Genomic DNA, 22,862 nt, shown 5'->3' on the forward strand with positions numbered 1-22,862 from the left:
CTTTATATATTCAGTATACAGAAACGTGGCCCATCCTAATAAACATGGGGACAGAAACATACTTTATGCAAGTTCGCAAATGCAGACATGGCACTGTTGAACATACAGTTCAAAATGTTGGGATCAAATTAGTACTTTTATTCAGCAAGGACCCCTTAAATTGATCAACATTTACAGTAAAGACATTTACAATGTTACATTTCTATTTCAAATAAATGCTGTTCGTTTGAACCTTCTATTCAACAAAGAATCCTGAAGAAAACATGTATCATGGTGTTCACAAAAATATAAAGCAGCACAACTGTTCTCAATATTGATTTTAAAAAAAAGTTTCTTGAGCATCAAATCAACATATTAGACTGATTTCTGATTTCTTTACAAATAAATGCAGCTTTAGCTAAAATCTTATCTTACAGTACAGTACTTATGTGTACTTACAGTGTACTTACCTAGAAAGTACTGGCTAATATTAGGTAAGTACATGGGTTAGGGGTGGGTTTAGGGGTAGATTCAGGGTTAGTACCTAGTTATTACCCAGTAATTATAATTACTATAATAAGTACATAGTAAGTACATGGGTAACAGGACTGTAAAAGGAAGCGTTACCAACATTTGATTAGAAGTGTGTGTTTGTGTTGATCTGTGAATATTTTATTTCATGCATGTGCTACTCCGACAGTAAATCTATTAATTTACAAATTCTTAAAGGTGCAACAGCAAGTATCTATTTTTTGCTTTTGACAAAAATGTCCTTTAATTGAATCAACATTTCTTCATGTTATATTAATTCATTTCAGTCTATTTTATAATGGATATGACAATGTTGATCTGTTTGGTCTTGGCGGGACTTGCTACTTCCAATACACACATGACAGTTAGACATGCTGCTTCTGTACAATATAGTGTACATGAATTACCCATAGCAGATCTATACAGGTGGAGCTGGGGAAGGTGGAGGGCTTCTGACTAAGTATTTTGAAAGTATTTGTAAGGTGAGCAGCAAGCTCATTGGCTACTGATAAAGGAACCAATCAGCTGTGCCCTATATAGAAGTGTTATTTTCATTAGCGAAAACTATGACTATAAATGTAAATTAAGCTTTTTTCCCATGACTAATACTAACACTAAGATGATGACGAAATGACAATAAGGTCATTAAACGATAACTGTAACTGACTATATCAACATGCAAGAGTTGATGAAAAAGACAAGACAAACAACAGAGTCAAAACATTACACACTGCTGTACAAGCCTCTACTACGAGCTTTCATGCTTGCGGTTGCCAGATGTCAAGAGTTTAAATCCCATAATCAGAGCTTTTCTGTTACCTTATCATTTGCAGTGCATATTGCAATATGCAATATAATGCATATAAATGCAAATATTGCATATTTACCTTAATCTTTGCAATGTGGCAACCATGCGCTCTCTCTAAACTGCGGAAGATGCGACCAGGAACTGAAAACACAGACAAACACGTAAGCAGGAGTTCAGTGATCTCCATTTGAGATGTTCTGCTTAAATGAAAGCCCCATTCAGCCGGTACTTGTTCCTTCACAAGCCGCTGGTGCTGTTTGCTGTGACTAAATCTGCCATCAAAACTTGATTGAACTGTAAGAAATCCAAACATGCATCTCGGCTATATTGTTTGCGATTTTGGTTGCTGAATAAATTAGATAAAGCTGTTAAACAAAGAAAGTAAATGGTATAAAACGGTAAAATTTGGATTTCCTCCTTAGCATAAAGGCTGAAGAGCGCCTGGACTTCAGCGCTGGTCGACCTATCCCTGTTTTGCGTGTTCATGGAGTAAATATATAGGCTATAAACTGTGTGTTTACACTGCTTTTTAAAAATGGCGGGTGCGGGTGTTTCGCATGCGTTCGGCCAATCAGCGTACACTTGCGTCACTGGTAGTTCCTATAGTCCTGGTTTAGACCCTACTCTGAAGTAGGAGCTAATTTATGCTGCGTTCCAGGCAGGTTTTTGAGCACGTAAATCACGACTTCAAACCACGACTCACGACTTTGTAGCGTTCCAGGCCAGTCACGCCAAACTACCTGAGCGCAATATACATACTTATTTTTTCAGACACATAACATTGTAATACATAATCGTGTGTGTATTATTATCATTATTATATTATTATTAATTTGACTGCAACGTTATATTGTCCTAAAGTGTATTCTCACTGTGTACCGCCTGCAGAAACACTGCATCCGTAGGGGCTGCCATTGTTGTTTTGTATGGTTTTGCGGGCTATGTGACGTCAGAGCTCGTAACTGGGAGTACATCGATCTCATCGGTCTAGATTCCAGTGCACTTTCACGGGTATAAGGTTGGAAAAACACGGGTTACAGGTTGCCTGGAACGTGGCATTAGTCCCCCAAAAGGAGTTCCTAGAACTAAAATTCCCAGCGATGCAAACACGCCTACTTCCGCCATTAGTTATAGGAACTATGAAAAGGTTCCTCTTGTGCGAAAGCCTACAGAGCCCCTAAAGGGACATTTGCAAAAATCAAGAATATACAGACTTCCGTGTGCGTACAAGAAACTTTTTGCGTGCCCAAGAGAAACTATATATAAACTATACCGGAAATTGTAACACATGAGCATGCAAACTAATTTTTGTGTGCTCACACGTTACAATTTCTGGTTTATGTATACTATAACCTATTTCCTTTGTGCATCACTGCCATTTTACTATAAAGAAAACGAGAGCGTGAGCCTCCCTTTTATATAACGCAATGCTTTCATAAGTCCTTTATGCTCACAATAAGCGCTGATAGAATTGAATGAAGAAACTCAGCATTTCTCCGCCACCTGTAAGGATGCATTAAATCTGACTAAGTGGTTTAATAAAGGGAGTTTTGATCTTGTGAAATGCAAATTTTTAGTACATTTTACTGTGCCAATATTTTCTAATTGGCCGTTATAGTTTTATATGGGACAATAAAAATTTACTGCCCTAACAAAATCCAAATTTTGATCACTTGTTACAGTACCAATGTTTTTTATGAACCATTAAACTTAGCATATAGGACAATGGACACTGAGCCATGTTGGCCGCCTAAGAGTAAAATTGGTTAAAGCAGATATAAGGCCGTGATATTAGCAGTATACTGCCCTAACGAAAGCCAAATTTTTAGGAAATAGATCTTTATAGAAAACGAGAGTATGAATGCGCAAGAATTGATATAGTAAAATGGCAGTGACATACATAGTAAATAGGTTATAGAAAGTACACAAAAACTGGAAATTGTAACGCAAAAGTTTGTCGTGGACACGCAAAAGACTGTTTTTATTTATTTATTTATTTTATTTCCCTTCAGGGGCTCCGTAAAAGCCCCTATAAAGTCAGTTGAATGTATTTTTATAACATTTCCTGTACTTCACGAAAAAATTATTTGCTGACAGTTTATAATACATAAAGTACAAAAGGAAAGGAAATAAGTGGGAGAGGTGGGAAACGTATGACACATGGTGCTGCTGATGGGTCAGATCAGATCTTTCTGAAAAGCTCTTTAAAAATGCATTGCTGCTGAGCGCTCACTTAATGGTCTATTCGTAATGGTCAAAACTTTCAGTGGTAAGATATTGTGGGATGACCCTCAAAAGCATCGAAGGCAGAGAGAAATGCAAAGGAGAACGAGTGTGAAGAGAAACAGAGGCCACGAGAGCAAGAGAGATTGAGAGGTGAGACAGAAAAAGAGAGATGAAGAAAAAGAGACACACCTTTTCCATTACTCCACATGAGAAAGTGTTTTCCAGAGCATCATCTGCTCTTTGTGAGAACGACAGAGAGCAAAAGGAAAGGGTGAGGATGCAGCTATATTTTATTTATCCGTCTTCCCTCTTACTCATCCGTCACCACACACAGACAGCGACGGCCTCTGAGGAATGACCCAAGCGCTCTGACTGCCCTCAGCGGATCACACTCTCGCTCAAACATATCCTCAACATCAACAGAACCATTTCTGAAGGATCAGGTGACACTGAAGACTGGAGTAATGATGCTAAAAAATCAGCTTTGCATCAGGAATAAATTACACTTTAAAATATATTCACATAGAATACAGTTATTTTAAATGATAATAATATTTCACAATATTACTGTTTTTTACTGTGATTTTGATCAAATAAATGCAGCCTTGGTGAGCATTAGAGCATTTAACCCTCTGGGGACTAAGTCCTTTTTGGTCCGTTTTCTCTATTTTTACATTTGGGCTTATAAACCATATGTAATGGAGATGGATCACTATGTGTTTGGTATCTATGGATTCAGAAGACCCTAAGATAACATAAGCATGCATGTAATGTGTTTATAAAGGAAGTATGAGTGAAAAATGTACTATAAACTAGAGAATTTCAAAAACGGAAATTAGATTTTTCTCATTTATTTCTGAAAATCACACATCACACAAAAATAGTGAACAGTTTTTGAACAAAAAATATATTTGTCAAAGCCTTTGCTTGACAGACATGTGTAATTGTTATATAAAATGTGTAAAGAACAATGAAAAATGTAACTTTATTTACAAATAGTCCCAGGCTTTTTTTTTAGGAATGCTTAGAATTTTCTAAGCAATGCTTTCTTCTCGTCACTCTCCAGTAATTGTTCCAGAGCTTGTTCCACCGTAAATCGTTTACTGCTAGCCATCATAAAAGTGCTAAAACAATATATAATGCTATAATTGTATGTATGTGTATATAAATATATATATTATAATTGTTCTTTCTCTCTCTCTCTCTCATTTAAATCTCTGATAATCCGCTCCGTAAGCCTCCGTTCGCTCTCTCTCCTTCTCTCCATTCAACGCTGTTTGCGTCATATCCCTAACTATATAGTACCACCCCTTGCAAGGCTACAGAGTCCTCTGATTTGCTAGAAAGGTCATGGTAACCTTCCTCTGATTGGGTAAGAAAAATATTTCTCCATCGGCAATTTTTCAATTGGTTGTTGTTCACGGAATCTGCCAAACAACATCGATTTCATTGGCCTTTTACATAGTGGTATTGCGCAACAAGGAAGTGTGTATATTTACAAAGCCGGGTAAATTATCACTGTTTTCAGCGGAATCTGAGGAAGACGGTAAAAAAGACCGCAGCTCTCTATCATTAATAGTTTTTAAGATAATTACACATTTGTAAAAGTATGCCATTTTGGGCGGTACCGCCCAAACCGTCCCCAGAGGGTTAAGAACGTTTTCAAAATGATTAAACTGCAGTCTGTAACAAGGAGGAAACACGATTAAATCACATCCGGATGTCAAAGTATATCAGTAATCGTATTCATTTAATGTGCAACCAGATAATTAAGGTAATTAAGTCATCAGTTTTCCAATATTTAGTGGATCAAGACCTCTGCCCAATGTTGACGATATACTGGCTCACGTCACGGGAGGTCAAAGAGACGCAGCAAGAAAGTGAGCACTTTCACAAGGACTATTTATTCTGAAATCATTATGAAAATAGCACTGCGTACAGGTGCCCTTCAATCAAGTCATCGTGATTTTCAAGTGTAGTTCTTGACTAAAATGGATGCAGTTAATGAGCGCAGTTCACACCAAAAATGCGTTAAATGGGATTCATACAAAAGTCCAATGACAGCAGGCCTGAATTACACATATGCTCAACATCTCCTTTTTAATAGCTGATGAGTGGGTGAATGGAGTCGTTCATAGCACTCTTGAAATGATTTGAGGAGTGCTTATCCACTGACCCGAAACTCGTCTGCAAGTGACCGACAGTCACTACAGTGTGTTAGCGGCATTTCACACCTGTCATCCTTTATTACAGCCAGTAAAGGTTGACTGAATCTCTGGGGAAAGCCGGAGCTGTGACAGATCAGCCAATCAGAGCTCAGTGTCATTTGACTGGCGGTCTAGTTAGCCAACCACTTGAATATATGGACTGGCAGAGCACAGCGAGATGAAACTCGGTCAAAAGGTCTGTATAGCGAGTTGATGAAGATACTAGAAGTACTGCTTTGACTATAGAAATACCCTAAACTTTGCACTACAATGAAAATCTGCAAAGAAACAAATGACTCACGTGATCGCATGTGATCAGTGAATTTGATTCCTCAGTGAATGATGGTTATGTACTGGTTCCCTTTCAGTCGAGAACGTCAGACGTAGTCGACGTCGACTGAATGGGGATCACGCTTAGGGAGCCTGTCTTCTTCGTACTACTATTTAATCAGGCCAATTCAACATTGCCGTGCATGATTACACGCTCCGCCCCGCAGCGCGGGTATAAACACGGAAGTGGACGCACGCACCAGTTGCCTTTTGCTTCGGAGCCGATCGGATGTCTCTGAAGAGCTTCTACTGTTTATACAGCAAGCGAGTGTCGGTGTTCTTGCGGGAAGACCTCCCAGTGTTGGTGTTTCTACAGCACGAGTGCAGCGGTGAAGCTTCTTGAGCTTTTTCTTCAAATTTCTATTTGTTTGTGTGTTTGACGGCTGGTTAGAGGGCGAGAAGTGAGTGCTTCACTGTTTCAGTTCGCTGATTCAGTGTTGCCGCGGTCATTCCCTGTGTGCTCCGGCACTGGTGACGGTCCCATTTCCTAAAAAAGCAACACGGGTGTGAGTGTGTCTTTCTCAAGACGCCATTCCATCCGTGTGTTTCTGGGTGTGGTAAAGCTCTGTCCCCCTCTGACGATCACGAAAGCTGTATCTCGTGTCTGGGCTTACAGCACGCTGAGGCAGCTTTCGTGGATGAGTCATGTTCCCATTGTGGGAATATGACCATCTCGGTGTTGAGATCGAGACTCGCCTACGTCAAAGGCTTGGGTGCAGTCCCCGCCTCTGGGCCCCGCCCTAGTCTTTCTTCTGGGCTGCCTTCCCAAAGGAGGACTGGGGTGCCGTCCGAGCTGGGTGATCTGAGGATTACAGTGAGGGGTAAACCGCTCAGCAAAGCCCCGTGGATCCCTCACTCTTCTTACACACCGCAACCGGTGGAGCTCCCCAATTAATTGGCTGGTCCCTCTGTAGTGGACCGACTGGTCGTTTCATTTGGGGCCCCTCCAGAGGACAGTATGTCTATAGCAGCATTGGAAGGGGAGCTGAGCTCTGGAAATGACGACTCGGCTGCGCTGCCTCCCTCTGGGAGATCAGCGTTGCTGAGCCAGATCCAGAAATGTCAGCTATGCTGAAAAAGGCCGCGGCGGCGGTAGGGCTCATGTGGAACCCTCCAACGTGCCCCGAGCCGTCTCGGTTGGATAATTGGTTTCTCGGGGCACCGCCGCCACGGTGCCTTTCTTTCCTGAAGTGCATGAGGAGCTTACGAGGGCATGGACGGCACCTTTCTCTGCCAGAAACCGCCTAAGTAGCTCCTCCCCCCTCACTACCCTGGGGGAGCAGTGAAGGGTTACGAGGCTATCCCTCCAGTGGAGCGGTCTGTCGCGATGCAACTGTGTCCGACGACCGCTGCCACATGGAGAGGTGATCCTCGTCACCCCTCTATAGCCTGTAAGTTCTCGTCTGCTCTCATGGGTAAGGCTTACAAAGCTTGTGGGCAACCCGCTTCCTCTCTGCGTGCCATGGCGTTGCTTCAGGTCCATCAGGCCCAGGCACTCATGAACATGCACGAGGGTAGTCCGGACCGTGAGCTCATGGGTGAGCTCCGCACTGCAACCGACCTCGCCCTCCGGGGTACGGCGATGTCCACACTTGTGGTCCAGGAGCGCCATCTCTGGCTCAACCTGGCGGATATGAGAGAAGCGGACAAGGTTCGATTCCTGGACTCTCCCATTTCTCAGGTTGGGCTTCTGTCTAGGCACTGGAAGGTGGCAGCACTAGTGGCGTTTTCATTAGATCCCCATTCAGTCGACGTCGCCTACGTCTGACGTTCTCGACTGAAAGGGAACGTCCTGGTTGCGTATGCAACTCACCGTTCCCTGAAGGAGGGACTGGAGGACATAGTCCCCTCGCCACTTCTGCTGGACCACCGCTGACTCCGGGGGCTGATCGGCTCCAAAGCGAAAGGCAACTGGTGCGTGCGTCCACTTCCGTGTTTATATCCACGCTGCGGGGTGGAGCCAAGACGTTCTTTATAGTGATCCAAAAACATACAGGGAAACATATGTATATGTTTGATTCCCGAACAGATGGTTCTTATGAGCCAGCTTTTTGATTCAAACACATGCGGCATGATTTCTGAACAGATGACTCTTATGAGCTGGTAATTGTTCGTGAGTCAGAAAGAAACCAGAAACCGTGACCAGAGTTTCCTGAAAAACTCTTATGGAGCCAGATATTTTTAGAGCCAAAAACATACAGCTTGATTCCCAAACAAATGACTTTTATGAACTGGTTCTTTTTAGTGACTCAAAAACATACTGTATAACATGACCAATGTAGTTCAATTTCTGAACAAATTACTCTTATAAGCCAATTCTTTTTAATGTATCAAGAACATAATGTTGTAAAACGGGCATCTGATGCATTTGTCTGTGTGTGTTTATATGTACCTGGACCACAGACAGTGGATTTGATTCCAGTTTGCTCCAGAGCAGGCACTCTGTTAACGGCTCCGTCGATGTGTTGCATGAAGACGTCCCAGTCCAGATCAAACAAGCTGAAGGCAAACTTATCCGACACCTACAGGTTCAGAGAACAAATACACAATTTTATACTCATACTCAATAATGGCGTGGCCTGGTGAGCTCACAGCTCACTGCTGCCATCAATCATACATCGATGATTCAGGAGGAAGGTCTTACTGGATGATAACGTCACTAAGGTAAAAACACCAATCAAGTTAAACAGCTGGTGTCCTATTGACCCTTCGCTAAGCCCCGCCTTAAAAACATCACTGACCAATCCACTGTCCGTTTTCTCAGATGTGCATTATTTTTAAATGTATGTCTATGGAGGATCTGTGTTTTTGAAATTTTAAAAAAGTAATTTGGCAGAAATTACCCAAAATTACATAATAGTGATGCAAGGTCCCCAGAGGATTAAAAAAAATACGTATTTTTATTTTTATATTTGAAGTATTTTATATTTTTATATTAAAATAACTCAAATAATCATAATTCAAAATAAAAATACATTTTAGAATTCAAAATAAAATAAAATAAAATAAAATATCACACCGTTTATGAAAAGCTTCAGCTTATTCTTCTGGGATGCTTTGTAAAGCTTGTTTGATAATTTGACAATAACCAGCTTAGTGAAGTCAATTTTCTTCTTTGCAGGAATTCAAGAGCAACTCCAGTATTCATTATGAAAACAAACATATATTTTTGAATAATGTGCACTGAATGATGAATAGTGCATAAAAGGACTTCGGACATTTATTAAGAATGTTTAATGTTAAGAAACGGAGAATGTTAAGTCAATTTTGATTGCATGTTGATTTTAAGGAGCAGACACCATCTCCCCCCCCCCCCAACCATCTGCACGGCTCAAACTTCACTTCTCACTTTTCACAACAAGTATGCTTCCAAGAAAACTCAATTTGTAATTTTATTTAAGCAAAATCCTCTCTGCTTGTCACTGTCTTTTCTCGTTGCCACAGGGGAATGTCAATGAACCTCGAAACCGTGGGATGGAAAGAAGCAGCAGACGGTGTGAGCAATCCGACAGCTGATGAAATGCTGATCGCAAAAAAATTTAGAGAATATCTGGCCGGTGTGGAGTTTAAAAATAAAAACTGTAGAGGCTGCATGTGCTGAGAACAGGCCAGGCTTCACACTGTCTCATTAAAAGTTTCAGACCAGCTCCATTTCTACAAACACACTCCTCAAAATGTTCACACTTCCCTAAGATATTGATCCGCTGTTTCATAGCAAGAGCAAAGTGAAAGTGTGAGGTGACACAGGGTGAATTAAATAAGAGAGTTTTGTTACAGAATACTGCTGTCTGGAGATGATTATAAAGGAAACGCAGTGTAAATCCGGTCAAAGGGGAGAGCGATGTATAAAAAAAAAAAACGATCTCCAGACATCATCACACTGGAATATCAGCAGCAGATAGACACGCTCACATGCTCACACACACACACACACACACACTACGTTTGGAATAGCATTACTTCTTTCTGCAGTGGGTAGTAAGTATACTGTGCACAGTATGGGAACTTTCCTTTTGTGACGAATGAACTGGATATGAGTGATGTAGGAACTGATCAGATAGAAATGACTCCTTCAAACTGTGGAAGAGCCAAATTCCAAATCAACACTCGGGACCCTAAATCAGATGATCTGTCATTTGGGACGCCATTTAGCCTGGAAACTGACTAAATCCTCTACATATAAGACAAAGAACGCTTGTAAGAGATAATCCCAACTAGCGAACGAACACTTAAGATGTCAACGTTAGGCAGTTTTAAAAAGACGGATTGGTTTGGAGATGGCACATCTTGACCGGCGCAAGGAAAATCTGGAGTTAACGCCAAGGATTGTTTGATTACCCAAGACAGAGACTTGAAACAGACCATCTCAAAGATCTCTGTTTGACCTTCCCTTAAACGCAGGACCACAAAACCGTCTCTAAAATCCAGAGACGGCCTTTACATATCAAAATGCATCCGATAATTCCAAAAAACAATGCTAGATGGACTTATAATCAAACATTGTTCAACTGCATAATTCTTTATTATGTTACAAACTATATATGTGACTATTATGCTTAGATTCCACATAATTCATGCAATTGTTATAACTATCAAATGGTGATTATAGAAGTGTGTCTTGTTTCCTATCAGCGTGAATGATTTATCATTTCTTGAATTATTGTATGAATCAAATCGGTGTAAAATGTATTGTTATCATGTTTAAATTGTACTCTGCTAGAGTGGGAAAGTTAAGAAGGCCGTGTGTTTAATCAGATAACATGCAATTTATGTGAGAGGAGGAGAAACATTTACAACCTGAACTAAAGACAATGTGGTCAGAACTCCTCTGAAGGGTTGGACAAACACAAACAAAGAGGACACGAACAAAGCATTAGACGCGAGGACAGAGGTTTCTTTTCTTTTCCATTGAGAGTCTCGTTTTACAAGTTAAGTTTTGCCGCAAAGCTTCAGTCAGTGACTCTATAGTCTGTGCCCACCTCAAACATCAAACTTAAAGTCCTCCTGTGGTCAACCATTGTATCCCTGAAAATTACATATTTAAATGTCTTTTTCCTTGGAGAAAAAAATCTGCCATGCCTTAAAATAGCTTGAATGTAACTCTACACCTTTCCCTCATTTAGTATACGCGGTTCTATGAATATGCAAATGAGCCCCGCCTCCACTCACTCACAGCAGCACACAGATACACTCGTTGACAATCACACGGTGATCTGATTGGTTAACTTACAAGGTAGTTTGTGACGTCAGAAACACCAGCGAATTTAAACAGTCTTTGGTTCACTGTAGTTTTAAGGGGAAAATACTAAGCAATGGTGTCGACTTATGAATTTGCACATGGTTTGTCTTAAAGCAAATTAAAACACTACATAGACATATAAACAACATTAAAAGCTTGATTTTCACCACAGGGGGACTTTAAGCCATTAGAAAGACTCTGTTTTCATTCATCCGCCAGCACACCAGAACGTGATTGGCTTCCCAAGGCGTCACTCCAGACACGAAAAGACCTCCAGCGAATCAATGAACCTGAGAAACCCATTTCAGCAAACCAGGCCTTCCGGGATCCACATTCAAAGACACAAACAACCAAAGCAAGTAACGCCTCTAGATTCAAGCTGATGCAAACGCTAAATTAATGATTGATGGTTCGTTCAGGTCATGTCTTAAAAAGTGCATATACTGTAGCATAATAGAAACTTGGGATTTCATGATCTCACTCTTTTGAAACTTCTTAAAAATTATTTCCTCACTTTCTTTCTTTCTGCAATCGTGTGAATGTGTGCGTGTGTTAGACATTAGTTTTATGTGTTAGAATAACCAATAGAGTCTCGTTTCGTATATAAAGAGAAGTGTTCTTGTGTTATGTGCTTACGAATTTAATGTCTTAAACTGCTGATCTTGTTTACCATGCTAATAAACAGTGTTTCCACTATAGTATAGTTTGGATATTAATATCCGCTACAGAGTTAATAGTTACGGCCCATTCAATTGAGCACTGGACGATTCATTTGTTCGGCAGTAAAATAAGTGACTTTTTACAAAATTCCCTATAAAATAATAATCTCTTTTGAGCTAAATTCACCCATTTCCCTTACAGTCATTTTAGTCTCATCAGTTTAAATTAAATCTCTTTTTGACTTCTTATTTGACTGGAATGCAAAATGTGAGAATGTTTTTACACAAAATTTCATTAAATGCTGTCATGGAAAAGTTTGACCATAGCAAACTATATCAAACCATATAAGATGTTTTTTGAACATACTGTAGCAAACCATTTAAATACATTTTTGTCTTCCATAAAGGAAGCTCTAGCTTAATCTGTGATGAGCACATGTTTGTGCTTAGCCTTGAACAGTTATCTACAGCCTTGTTTGTGCTCAAGTTGCCTTGAAAACAGTCGCGCCGCAGCTTTGTTTTCACTCAAGGTGTCTCCGCAGCAGATAACACCAACTAAAGAGTTGTTTTTCTGTTTATACGAAGCCCTCGCACGTTGACTGAAGGGGATGAGATCTATAAATGTGCGAGTGTAACTTTGCTATGCGTCTCCTCTCGTGCTCCAGAACACTCTACATGTCAGAATTGACCTTCTTGGCAAGAATAAAAGCTTATAAAGACACTTAGCTTGTGTTTTTTCAGTTTCAGCCTCACCATCATAATGATTGAAGTTTATTTTTTCCACGACAATACGCATACCAATAACCGTTTTTATGACCAAATTTATGAAAGCGTGATGAGGACACGACTGTTTGAAATGATTATCTTAGCATAAATTATACTATTTCAGATCATCTGAAAAATTATTTTATTTCAGCTCACTGCCGAGGCAACACTTCTCGTTTTTGTTTAGTTTAAATGGTAGTAAAATAACTAAAAATGTATATAAAAAAAAAAATCAAATAAAATTAGCAAAACTTTAACTGAACCAGAAAATCTAAAAATAGAATAGACTTCAAAAAATTAACAAAAACTATAATATTATACTAAAACTGATACTAACTCTATACTGAGATTTAAAAGAAGACATTTAATGAGAAACATTTTGCTCTTATGCCGTATTAAAGGTAGATGTAGTACACAGCATACTCTAACCTTCTCTGTGCAAAACCCTTTCTGCCGTCCCTCCAGACCGGGGGTTCCCAAACCTTTCCATTCCAGGACACGTATAATCTCATCTCTATAATCTATAATCTCAAGACCAACCAATTTGAAATTAGAAAACATCTGACGTTACTGTACGCTTAATCTTATGACAGATATCCAGTATTTAATGAAACTAATAATGTTATTTTATAGTACAACTGTAAAATTTCAATACTAATATTTACGTTTTCAATTCTTTATTTACAGACGGTAAAGAGTATATGAAATATGTCCATAAAACTTAAAACACGCTCACTCTGGTCGGGATATGAACTGTAATCCATGCTGTGAGTGTTGTTAAACTTGTTGTTCTATATAACTTTAAATGCCTTTTTCTTGTTTAATCTGTTTATGGTTTATTAGTGGCACTGTGGAGGGAGGTTTGGGGTGTGGTATAGGGTTGTGATATGGAAGAATTATTCAATTTGTATTTTGTATTGTTTTGTTTTTTTGAGGAAAACCCCCCCCCCAATAAATACAATGTTCGAAAAAAAAAATGTGTTGTTCAACTCATCGCGGTGTTCAGCGCAGAAAACGCTCTCATGCTCGTTCCGTGTGTGTACATGTGAAATGCTTGTTATGTATTGGTAGGTAACCCTCTTTATGCGTCTCTGAAAGACAACAGCGCTGAGTTGAACAGACGACAGATGAATGAACACACCTGAAACAGCCTCTCGTGACACTTGAATTCTCCGGTGTAAAGCAATCTCATGCAGAAAACAGCGCAGTGATTGGAGCGAACGAGTTCCTTCTCATTAATAATGCACACCGAGCCGCTTAATAATGAAACGAGTCTCTCTGAGACCCTCACTGTTACAACTGTCACGTTTCAAAACACAAAGCGCATTTTTATATAATTAAATTGTGGCCTTTGCCATTTGAAAAAAAAAATCACACTAAGCAAAATCGCGTTTTCTATTTAATGTTGTTATATCGTGCAGCCCTAGACTAAACTGTGTGTATGTGTGTGTGTGTGTGCGTCATTCACTGAAACACAAATTTAGCTGCAACTTTAAAAAAAAAGGTAGAAATGTGGCTTTGGCAACTAACTGAAATAAAAAGTAATAAAATTACTAAAATGAAAAATGAAAAAATTGATTAAAGCTGAACAGAATTATAAAAAAGGTGGCAAAACCACATAACAAAATTACTAAAGCAAACTAAAATATTTAACTAAATAAAATAAAATGTAAAAATAAAAGCTAATTCAAAATATTCATGAACAGTTTAATAAAATATCAATGTTTTTTTAAATGTTTATAAAGATTAACTTTTCTATCATCATCTAACAGTCAATCTATATGTAAAAATAGGCAGAAATGAGCATGCACAATATCAACCAATAATATTAAAAAACCGAAAACCAATATGATACATTGTTAATCCCTAATGAGAAAGATAAATAATTTGATAAAACATCAATTGCAAACCTAATGCACTTTTTGCCCCTCATTTTGTGCAATAGCTCAGTGGGAAGAGGAAAAAAATATCAAATCCCTCCATGCACCCATTTTATTTGTACCAAATCACTTGAATGCACAGCAAATCAAGAGGTAAATGGGAACTTCCTGATATCTGGATTGCGGAACTCAAACCAAACACAATATACACCATAAACAACTATAGCAAAAATATGGAAAGAATAACACCTTTTATATCTCAGACTCATATTTTTTCTCTTTTGGAAACTGTCATTACAACTTACATCATCCCAGAATATGGGGTTCTGTTCGTAGCCTCCCACAGAAAGAGCGTCACCTTGGAGACGGAGGTAGACCGATGCATCATGGTCCCTGACGTTGGGCATATTCTAGTGGAAAAAAGACATATTAGAAAGCTCGTTATATTCATTTTGTAGGAGCAAATATGGTGAAACTATAACCAACATGCCTCCATCTCATCAGATGATGATACGATCAGTGTGTACAGTGATACTTCCACTCTCCTGTCCTGTGTAATTAGGGAAGCTTATTTCGGACACGGAATATTAAGCGTCATAATGACGATTTTGTTCTCTTCGACTCACTGGATGGAAATGGTGCTTTATTCGCAAATGTTTTATGCGATATTCCAATTTTGCACACAAGTTATATTCGCCACTTTGGATGGAAACATAAGGTTGTTGTATTAATTAACTACATTAGTTAACATTAATAATGAACTGCACTTCTACAGCATGTATTAACCATTAAATGCTAATTTCAACATTTACTAATACATTTAATAATTAAAATCAAATGTATTTGTTAACATTAATGCACTGTGAACTAACATGAACAACTATATTTTTATTAACTATCATTAACAAAGATTAATAAATATTGTAACAAATGTTGCAATATAGTATTTAATGTTAACATGTAAAAAAATAATAATAATAATCATTTGTTATAAACTCGCAAATGCCAGAACAAAGTCAGCATTGTTGTGAGATAAAAGGTCACAATTAGCTTTTTTATTTGTTTTATTCCGTGGCAGAAAATGCTTCCATAGTATGTTAATGTTGGTTTGAGGGCTTAATATTTATTTTGCAGTTTCACAGTCCATTCAGAAGCAAAAGATCTATCAATTTCACTATCACATCATGTGGATGACAAACATTTCATTACTTGAGATTCAGTGATGACACATTGGCCATTTTGCGAGGAGTAACATAGCTGTCATCAACCATGCATCAAACTACAAGCGCTCTCTCTCTCACACACACACACACACACACAGTGTTGCATAATCCAGAGGAAGGCTCTGAGCTAAGTACTTATGCCATGGCTGCTGTTGTGATTTGCCACAGAATAGAGCACGACGCCCCAATGGACTACTTGCACTGAGCTCCGTGACGCACTTCCGTTTTTGAATAGTACAACTCATTTATTTCCAGTTACGTATATGTTCAATGTGCTGTAGTCACCTAGTTGACTTAACACCACCTAAAATGAGTGTAGAGTTTTACGTTCGGAACAAATTTATTGGACACATGCTGAGAGAGAGAGAGAGAGAGAGAGAGAGAGAGAGAGAGAGAGAGAGAGAGAGAGAGAGAGAGAGAGAGAGAGAGAGAGAGAGAGAGAGAGACCCTGTAGCAGATCTAGGCAGGTGGTGCTGGGGAGGCGGAGGGGTAGAATAGGAATCCAGGTGTCGCGCAGAGTTAGTGTATTTGTTTGGATGCTATGGTTACAAAGGGAAATGGTAATGAATACGTGAAATTGATTGGCTGAGAACATTAGATTGAACGAACCAATCAGAACACGAATATAGTTTCATGGCTGAACCTTTCATTTAATTATTATGTAGTTATTTAATTATATTATTAATTTACATCATTATTATTTTTATTAAATGTAAATATTAAATACACTTTTAATAATATTTGTTAATATTACAAGGAAATGCATATAAATGTAACTATGACAGCTATAAACTGCTGGGAAACAGTAATCTAGTGTGAAGCATTACTGATCTGTTTATAATTTCCACATCGTTCTAACTGATGCTGTCACATTATCCTTGGTTTCCTTGATAACACATTTAAATTAGTACAATTCATTGGTTTCCTTGGTAACATAATTAGCACAATTCAAAAACAGAGTTCAATAGACACCGTAAAGGCACAAAAACATATATGCACAAGATGTAAAATGTAGTATCAATGCAGCACATGTGGCCTGAAATTCTGTCAAACTGGTCATCATCAGCCCATCCTGACCTACTTTTCACGGGTATAGAACATTAATTGCAGCAGGCAAATAGCAGTTTTTTTTAATAAGGCACAATAAACAATAATCTTAATTAATTAATTAGTTTGTTTTTTTAATGCCACACAAGCTTTGGTTATTTTCATGGCAAAAAACAAAAACAAAACAGTTATTAAAATTTAAAATAGAAACTGCCATTTAACCCGTTTTAATAGAAAGGCCCATTATGTCTAAAAATCCTACAACTAAATTTGGATTAACTTGATTAAAAACCTTAAAACAAGATGTTTGCACTATAAAGAATGCTAATTACTTCATTTAAATATGTCTCAACGCAACTGCTGCACATTAACCGGCTGTTAAAATGTTGGACCGTTTCCCAGCATGCATCACTGTATGAAAAAAATCATGCAAAATGCCTCACTGTTTTTGTATTATGTGCATCTCTCCCCTTAATGGTGTGATTTTAAGTTTCCCTGCTGTTTTTCAGTGCGTGGAATGTTAAGGACCATGTGCACATGGATTAAATGTGTTGATTCATCTGAAGTCATGGCGCCTTCTTCTGCAAAGATCCTAGTGTTTGCTGTTTACATAGCCTAGGACAAAGGTGTGATTACTCAAGACCCCAGTGAGGTAGTAGGGGCATTTTATGCACGTAATGTCCACCACAGATACTTTAGGCTACAACCAAGAGCAAAGACATGATTTATTATGATTGTTGGTTTGTGATGTGTAATACTATGCTGAACCGGACAGTGTGCGGCATTTAATAGCTTACCTGAATTCCCTCGATTCTTTCTGTGACGACATAAGCATGATGCATGGCTACCAATGGGACATTGACGCCTGCCATTTTACCCAGCTTAGTGGCCCAGACACCTAAAAAAAACATAGAGAAGTATAAGTGACAGGATTATGCTGTATTGGCATGAAAAGAGACAGTTGATGAAATTTGATTATAATATTCATTAAAAAAAGACCATAGAAATGAGTAAAATAATTAATAAATAAGTGTTTATATATATGCGTGTGTGTTTTAAATATTTAATAGACTAAGAGGTGAGATTGGTCATAAAGTTTGCTTTTACAGCAATACACATGGTAAATGCTATTTCACTATCACAGACTGCCCTCTGCTGGTGAAGTCTGCATCTTTCTGACCTGCACAATTAACCACACATGGAGTTTGGATGGTCCCATGAGCAGTTTCTACAGCTTTCACTCTCTTCACGCCGAAATCATCAACCTTAACCTGGACACCTGTCACTGGACAGTTCTCGATCACCTGAAATCAATAATAATCATGTTTCAATATGGTTCATGCATTCAATCGTAACTAAAGAAGTCAATCATCCATTGAAGAGAGTATAGGGTATGGAGGCGTACAGTGGCACCCCGTGCCGTGGCTGCTCTGGAGAGGGTGGTGCAGGTGCCAGCTGGGTCCATGGTGCCGTCTTTAGGCACATAGAGTGTGCCATAAAGATCTTTCACATTCATCAGAGGATACAGGTCTTTAGTCTCAGCCGGCGACAGGACGTATGACTCAATGCCGTACGCTTTACCCAACTGAAACGACAAAATGAGTGAGTATCCACTTATTAGATTATGTTTCACATTTCATTCATTATTAACACATGCCTCTTTGAAATTCTTAGTCAATCACTGCATTCATTATAAAAAAATGTGCACATTGGATTCCAGTGGACAATTAACATACGAATGAATCTTTGAGCAATTTTGATAGAAATTAACTTTTCTTTTGTTGCAAACGCTGAATTTCTAGGCGAGGCTGGACATTTTTTTTGTCTTTGAAATTTGCCTGTGCAGTTCCATTTCTATCTTGCCAAGATGTGTGGTTTAGCATTTGTGCCATACCGACATGAGGCGCTTGTACTCGTCCAGTCGCTGCTTGTTGGAAGCGATGAACAGGCCTCCATTTTGGATCCAGCCCGTCTCGAGTCCCGTCTCCTCCTCCAGCTCTGAGCTGATCACGTTGCGAGTGTGAGCCAAGAGTTCCACCTCAGTATCACTTGGTCTTAACTGCCACAAAAGACCTGTGGAAACATAAAAAGATGTAGTATCTGATTCAAACAAAGAAACAATATTCAAAAGGCAAGCTGGGGCTCATTTGTATTTGACAGACTGCTACGCCCGTAGGCTTTAACTATTATACAACCAGTTATGTAAGCCTATTTATGGACTAAACTCTTAAACTAAACTGTACAAGTGGGATATTAAATCGGATTTGCTACCTAGATTCAGTTTTACCTTACACATTGTTCAATGAAAGTTAAAAACTGATGTGCATCTTCCTTTACTTTTTGCAGTTTTTGGTCGCAGAAAGAAACTGTAGCACCAAGTCTCTAGTCACAAAGTGTAAACAGTGCAATACCCGCCGTGTGCCAGGTGGTGCCTGCAGTCAATCTGTCCCTCTCCAGCAAAACCACATTGGTCATGCCCATTTTACACAGATGGTAGAGGGTCTGGCAACCCAGGCTTCCTCCTCCTATCACCACAACATCTGCAGACTTTGGCAGTGGTTTGGTGGGCCCACTGATGCCATCCTCCTGTTTGAGGGTCTTCTCATAGGGGACGCTCTTCTCTGTGGTGTGTGTAGACTGGGAGCTATAGCAGCGGGTGGTGGCACGGCAGAGGGGCGAGAGGTGCTGACGGCATGCCGTCACCCTCCGCGCCACTGTTCCCAAGAAGGCCATGGCCCCTGCAACAACACAAGACTATAAACACACACTCTTATTATATAATGTTGATAGAAACGAGTCCCTCAGGGCTCAGTACTGGGCCCACTTTTATTTGTTACAATTACTTTTTTGAGTTTTCTACATACGATAAATGGTCTGTCCATTAAAAAAAGTTTACTTTAAAATAAAATACACCTGGATTTTTGATATACAGCTGCAATTTTGGGCTTTTTAAAAATAATAATATGGTAACTATTTACAAGGTTGCATTTATTAAAGGTGCAGTGTGTAGATTTTAGCGGCATCTAGCGGTTCGGTTGCGAGTTGCACTAAGGGCTCAGCCCACTGCTCACCCTTCCCTTTCAAAGAAGCTACGGTGGCTAAAACGGGACAAACATATCGTCGTCTGAGGCAGCAGAGAATAGCCAGAGTAAGCCAAGTTTCTGTACCACAGTCCATTATAAACCACATCATGGATAAAGTTTACAAAGCCATAGTCAGGTGAGGATCAAGGGTCTTAATATATAATATAATAATAGTAATCAGCTGATTGTCTCACGAACGTAACCAGCACATTTCTCCCCACATAGCAAACCCATAATACAGCGAGGGAGAAGAACCACATGAAACTATCCAACTACATATGTTTTCTAACAGGGTAGTAAAAGTTTAGCTGGCTAATATGAGCTATTATGCTGTAGGGCTGTGGCTGAGCTGGTTAAAGCGTAAAGCATTGTTTATACTCGACATGTCCGCATGAGCGCAAAGGTGCGCACGGAAAAAATGACGCAATTGTAACAGCGCGCACGCCTCTGCATCCCCTAGACACCATTTACTACACACAAATTAATAAATAATAATGAATAAAAATATTGTTGTTTTTTCTCTGGTTTTGAAAACTCTTCGCGATCGACTTAAAATGCTTCCAAGATCGACTCGTCGACCGCGATCGACGGGTTGGTGACTCCTGTAACGTTACTGTTTTACGGTCAATAGTACTAATCAGCTGATTGTCAAAGCCATAACACAGCGAGGGAGAAGAAATAAGTTACATGAAACAATCCAACTACATATTTTACACCACTGACAAGGGAAAAGTCACTACTCACGGTGTTTAAGGCTAGCTTATAGCCCTCTGCGGCTTCTCTTTCAAAGTATGAGCGAAACGCGTTCTGTAGCGCTGTTTGTTTGCGTTCGGCTACGGTAGAAACATGACGTCACAATATGTCGACCTTCATAGAAGGGGGTGCCTGCGGTAATGTAGATATAAATGTCTCATTCTAAGGTAATAAAAACATAACGGTTCATTGAGTAAGGTCTTTATACACCACTGAACACATAGGACTATGGATCTTACATTGCATTTCTGTCAATAGATCCTCAGAAATATTACACATTGCACCTTTAACTAACAATTAAAAATGATTCTAAAACATTTATTCATCGTTATTTATTCTTATTTAATGGACCCGAGGTGACATGAACTAGCAATGAACAGTGGTATTTCTATTAATTAACGTTAACAAATATGAATAAATACCGTAACAAATGGATTGCTCAGTTAGTATTAACTAAAGTTAACAAATGGGACCTTATTGTAAAGTGTTACAAATTAAAATAAAAAAACGAACTTAAGCCAAGCACTAAGTAATTTTAATCTTTATTATCCATCTCATGTATAATTTCATCTGTATATTTCTTAACATTCTTCACTGTGAGCACCATAACTAATAAGAGTTTTAGTTAAGCTTTGTCATCTGAAATGTTTTACAGACAATTCAGTTTCTTATTTAAGGCTACTCACTGGTCAACAAACGTGTTCCTAAAAAATAATGCAATAATGACCAACTTGTCTTTGCATAACGTGATGCAAAAGCTTGTTTTAAGCTGAAGCATTTGTGCAATGCAAGCACGATGAAATTGATATTAAACTAAATAATAATAACAACGTGCAAAACAACAACATTGTAAAACAGATGGACATGCATTAGATAACGTCTAAAAAAAAACAAGGCAACTAAAAAAAACCTATCAGCGTGCGAACGAAGTGATAGGTCAGTAGTAACTTCACATCAGTGTCGCTCACCTACTGTATATAAAACTTAGTAAAAGAGCGAAGTCCTCTGCTTGTTGAGCTTGAGACTGCTGTTGAGATATGCTCATAAACAGAGCAACCGGTGCTCAAATATGGCTGTTTGCTGACTGAGCATGTGGACGAGCACAGCTGTGTGTGTGGCGAACTTCAAAACTGCTGAGCCGAACAACAAACAGAGCTGCAACGTGTCTGACGAGGAGTTCAAACTTAACGGTGGGTCTTTCGAGGAGTTCCCTCAGGCCGACATCACACTGTACATTTGCAAACCCCAGGTCGTACGTACATCTTTGCATATTCATATCAATCGGACAGGTAGGCTACAACATACCACGAGGCGAGCACGCTATTAAAGGAATATTACACACACACACACAAAAAAGCCGCCACTCTATAACATAACTTTTTTTCAGACGCTGAAACTACTAAAAACGCATTGATATTGAATGCGGTACTGAGGGGTTTATGATTGGTTGTTTGTTACTAAATAACTCGCAGCGTTCAGGCATTTTTTTTTACACTGTACAATTCGGATTAAAAATTACAAGTGTGAAACGTTCAAAGTGGGTTAAAAGTGGTCGTTTTCGGGTCAACGTACACTTAAGAACCTTAGAACGGTTTCTGTCATGCCAAAAATATTGTCTAAGTTACTCAGGCAGCTCAGTAGGTTTTGAGATCCAGACAGTTCCAAAACAACACATGCATTGCTTACCTGTCAGATGAATAAATCCACTATGGAAAGAAAAAACACACACACAAAAATAATTTTTGCTGGTGCGGACGTTGTGTAGGCTACTGTTTAGTGCACACTGCAGCCCAGATCCATTGGTTGCATTGCAAGCTGCCAAATAGACATGCTAACCCTAGTGTAAACTCTCCACCCACCAACAGCAGGACGGTGTGTGTGTGTGTGACGGGGGAACCAATGGTATGTTGGGTTAAGGAAAGAAAGAAATATAATTTAATATTTTATCAATTTTATTATTATTTTATATAATAAAATATAAAATAATATTTTTTATTATATACTGAAATAATAAAATAATTTAATATATATATATATTTTTTTATTATGTATATGTATATATATATATATATACACACACTATTATATTATTATATTATAGGCTATATATAATGGAAATATATATTTATATT

The 22,862-nt window shown here is 38.8% G+C and overlaps 1 protein-coding gene across 1 annotated transcript in view; it reads right to left on the minus strand.

Annotated features, from left to right (window-relative positions):
- sardh (sarcosine dehydrogenase) overlaps positions 1–22,435 on the minus strand; it is a 66,504-nt gene extending 44,069 nt beyond the window's left edge. The window contains exons 1-8 of the mRNA XM_056238953.1: positions 22,417–22,435; positions 19,306–19,632; positions 18,789–18,967; positions 18,300–18,479; positions 18,075–18,198; positions 17,692–17,792; positions 14,930–15,034; positions 8,474–8,603 (exon numbers count right to left, since the gene is read on the minus strand). Of these exons, the coding sequence (XP_056094928.1) occupies positions 8,474–8,603; positions 14,930–15,034; positions 17,692–17,792; positions 18,075–18,198; positions 18,300–18,479; positions 18,789–18,967; positions 19,306–19,627 (1,141 nt within the window). The 5' untranslated portion in view covers positions 19,628–19,632; positions 22,417–22,435. The remainder of the gene's footprint in view (positions 1–8,473; positions 8,604–14,929; positions 15,035–17,691; positions 17,793–18,074; positions 18,199–18,299; positions 18,480–18,788; positions 18,968–19,305; positions 19,633–22,416) is intronic.
- Between the last annotated feature and the right edge of the window lie 427 nt (positions 22,436–22,862).

The sequence above is a fragment of the Rhinichthys klamathensis genome, unplaced genomic scaffold (assembly GCF_029890125.1).
Source record: "Rhinichthys klamathensis goyatoka isolate OS25496 unplaced genomic scaffold, OSU_Roscu_1.1 h1tg000549l_1, whole genome shotgun sequence".
NCBI lineage: Eukaryota > Metazoa > Chordata > Actinopteri > Cypriniformes > Leuciscidae > Rhinichthys > Rhinichthys klamathensis.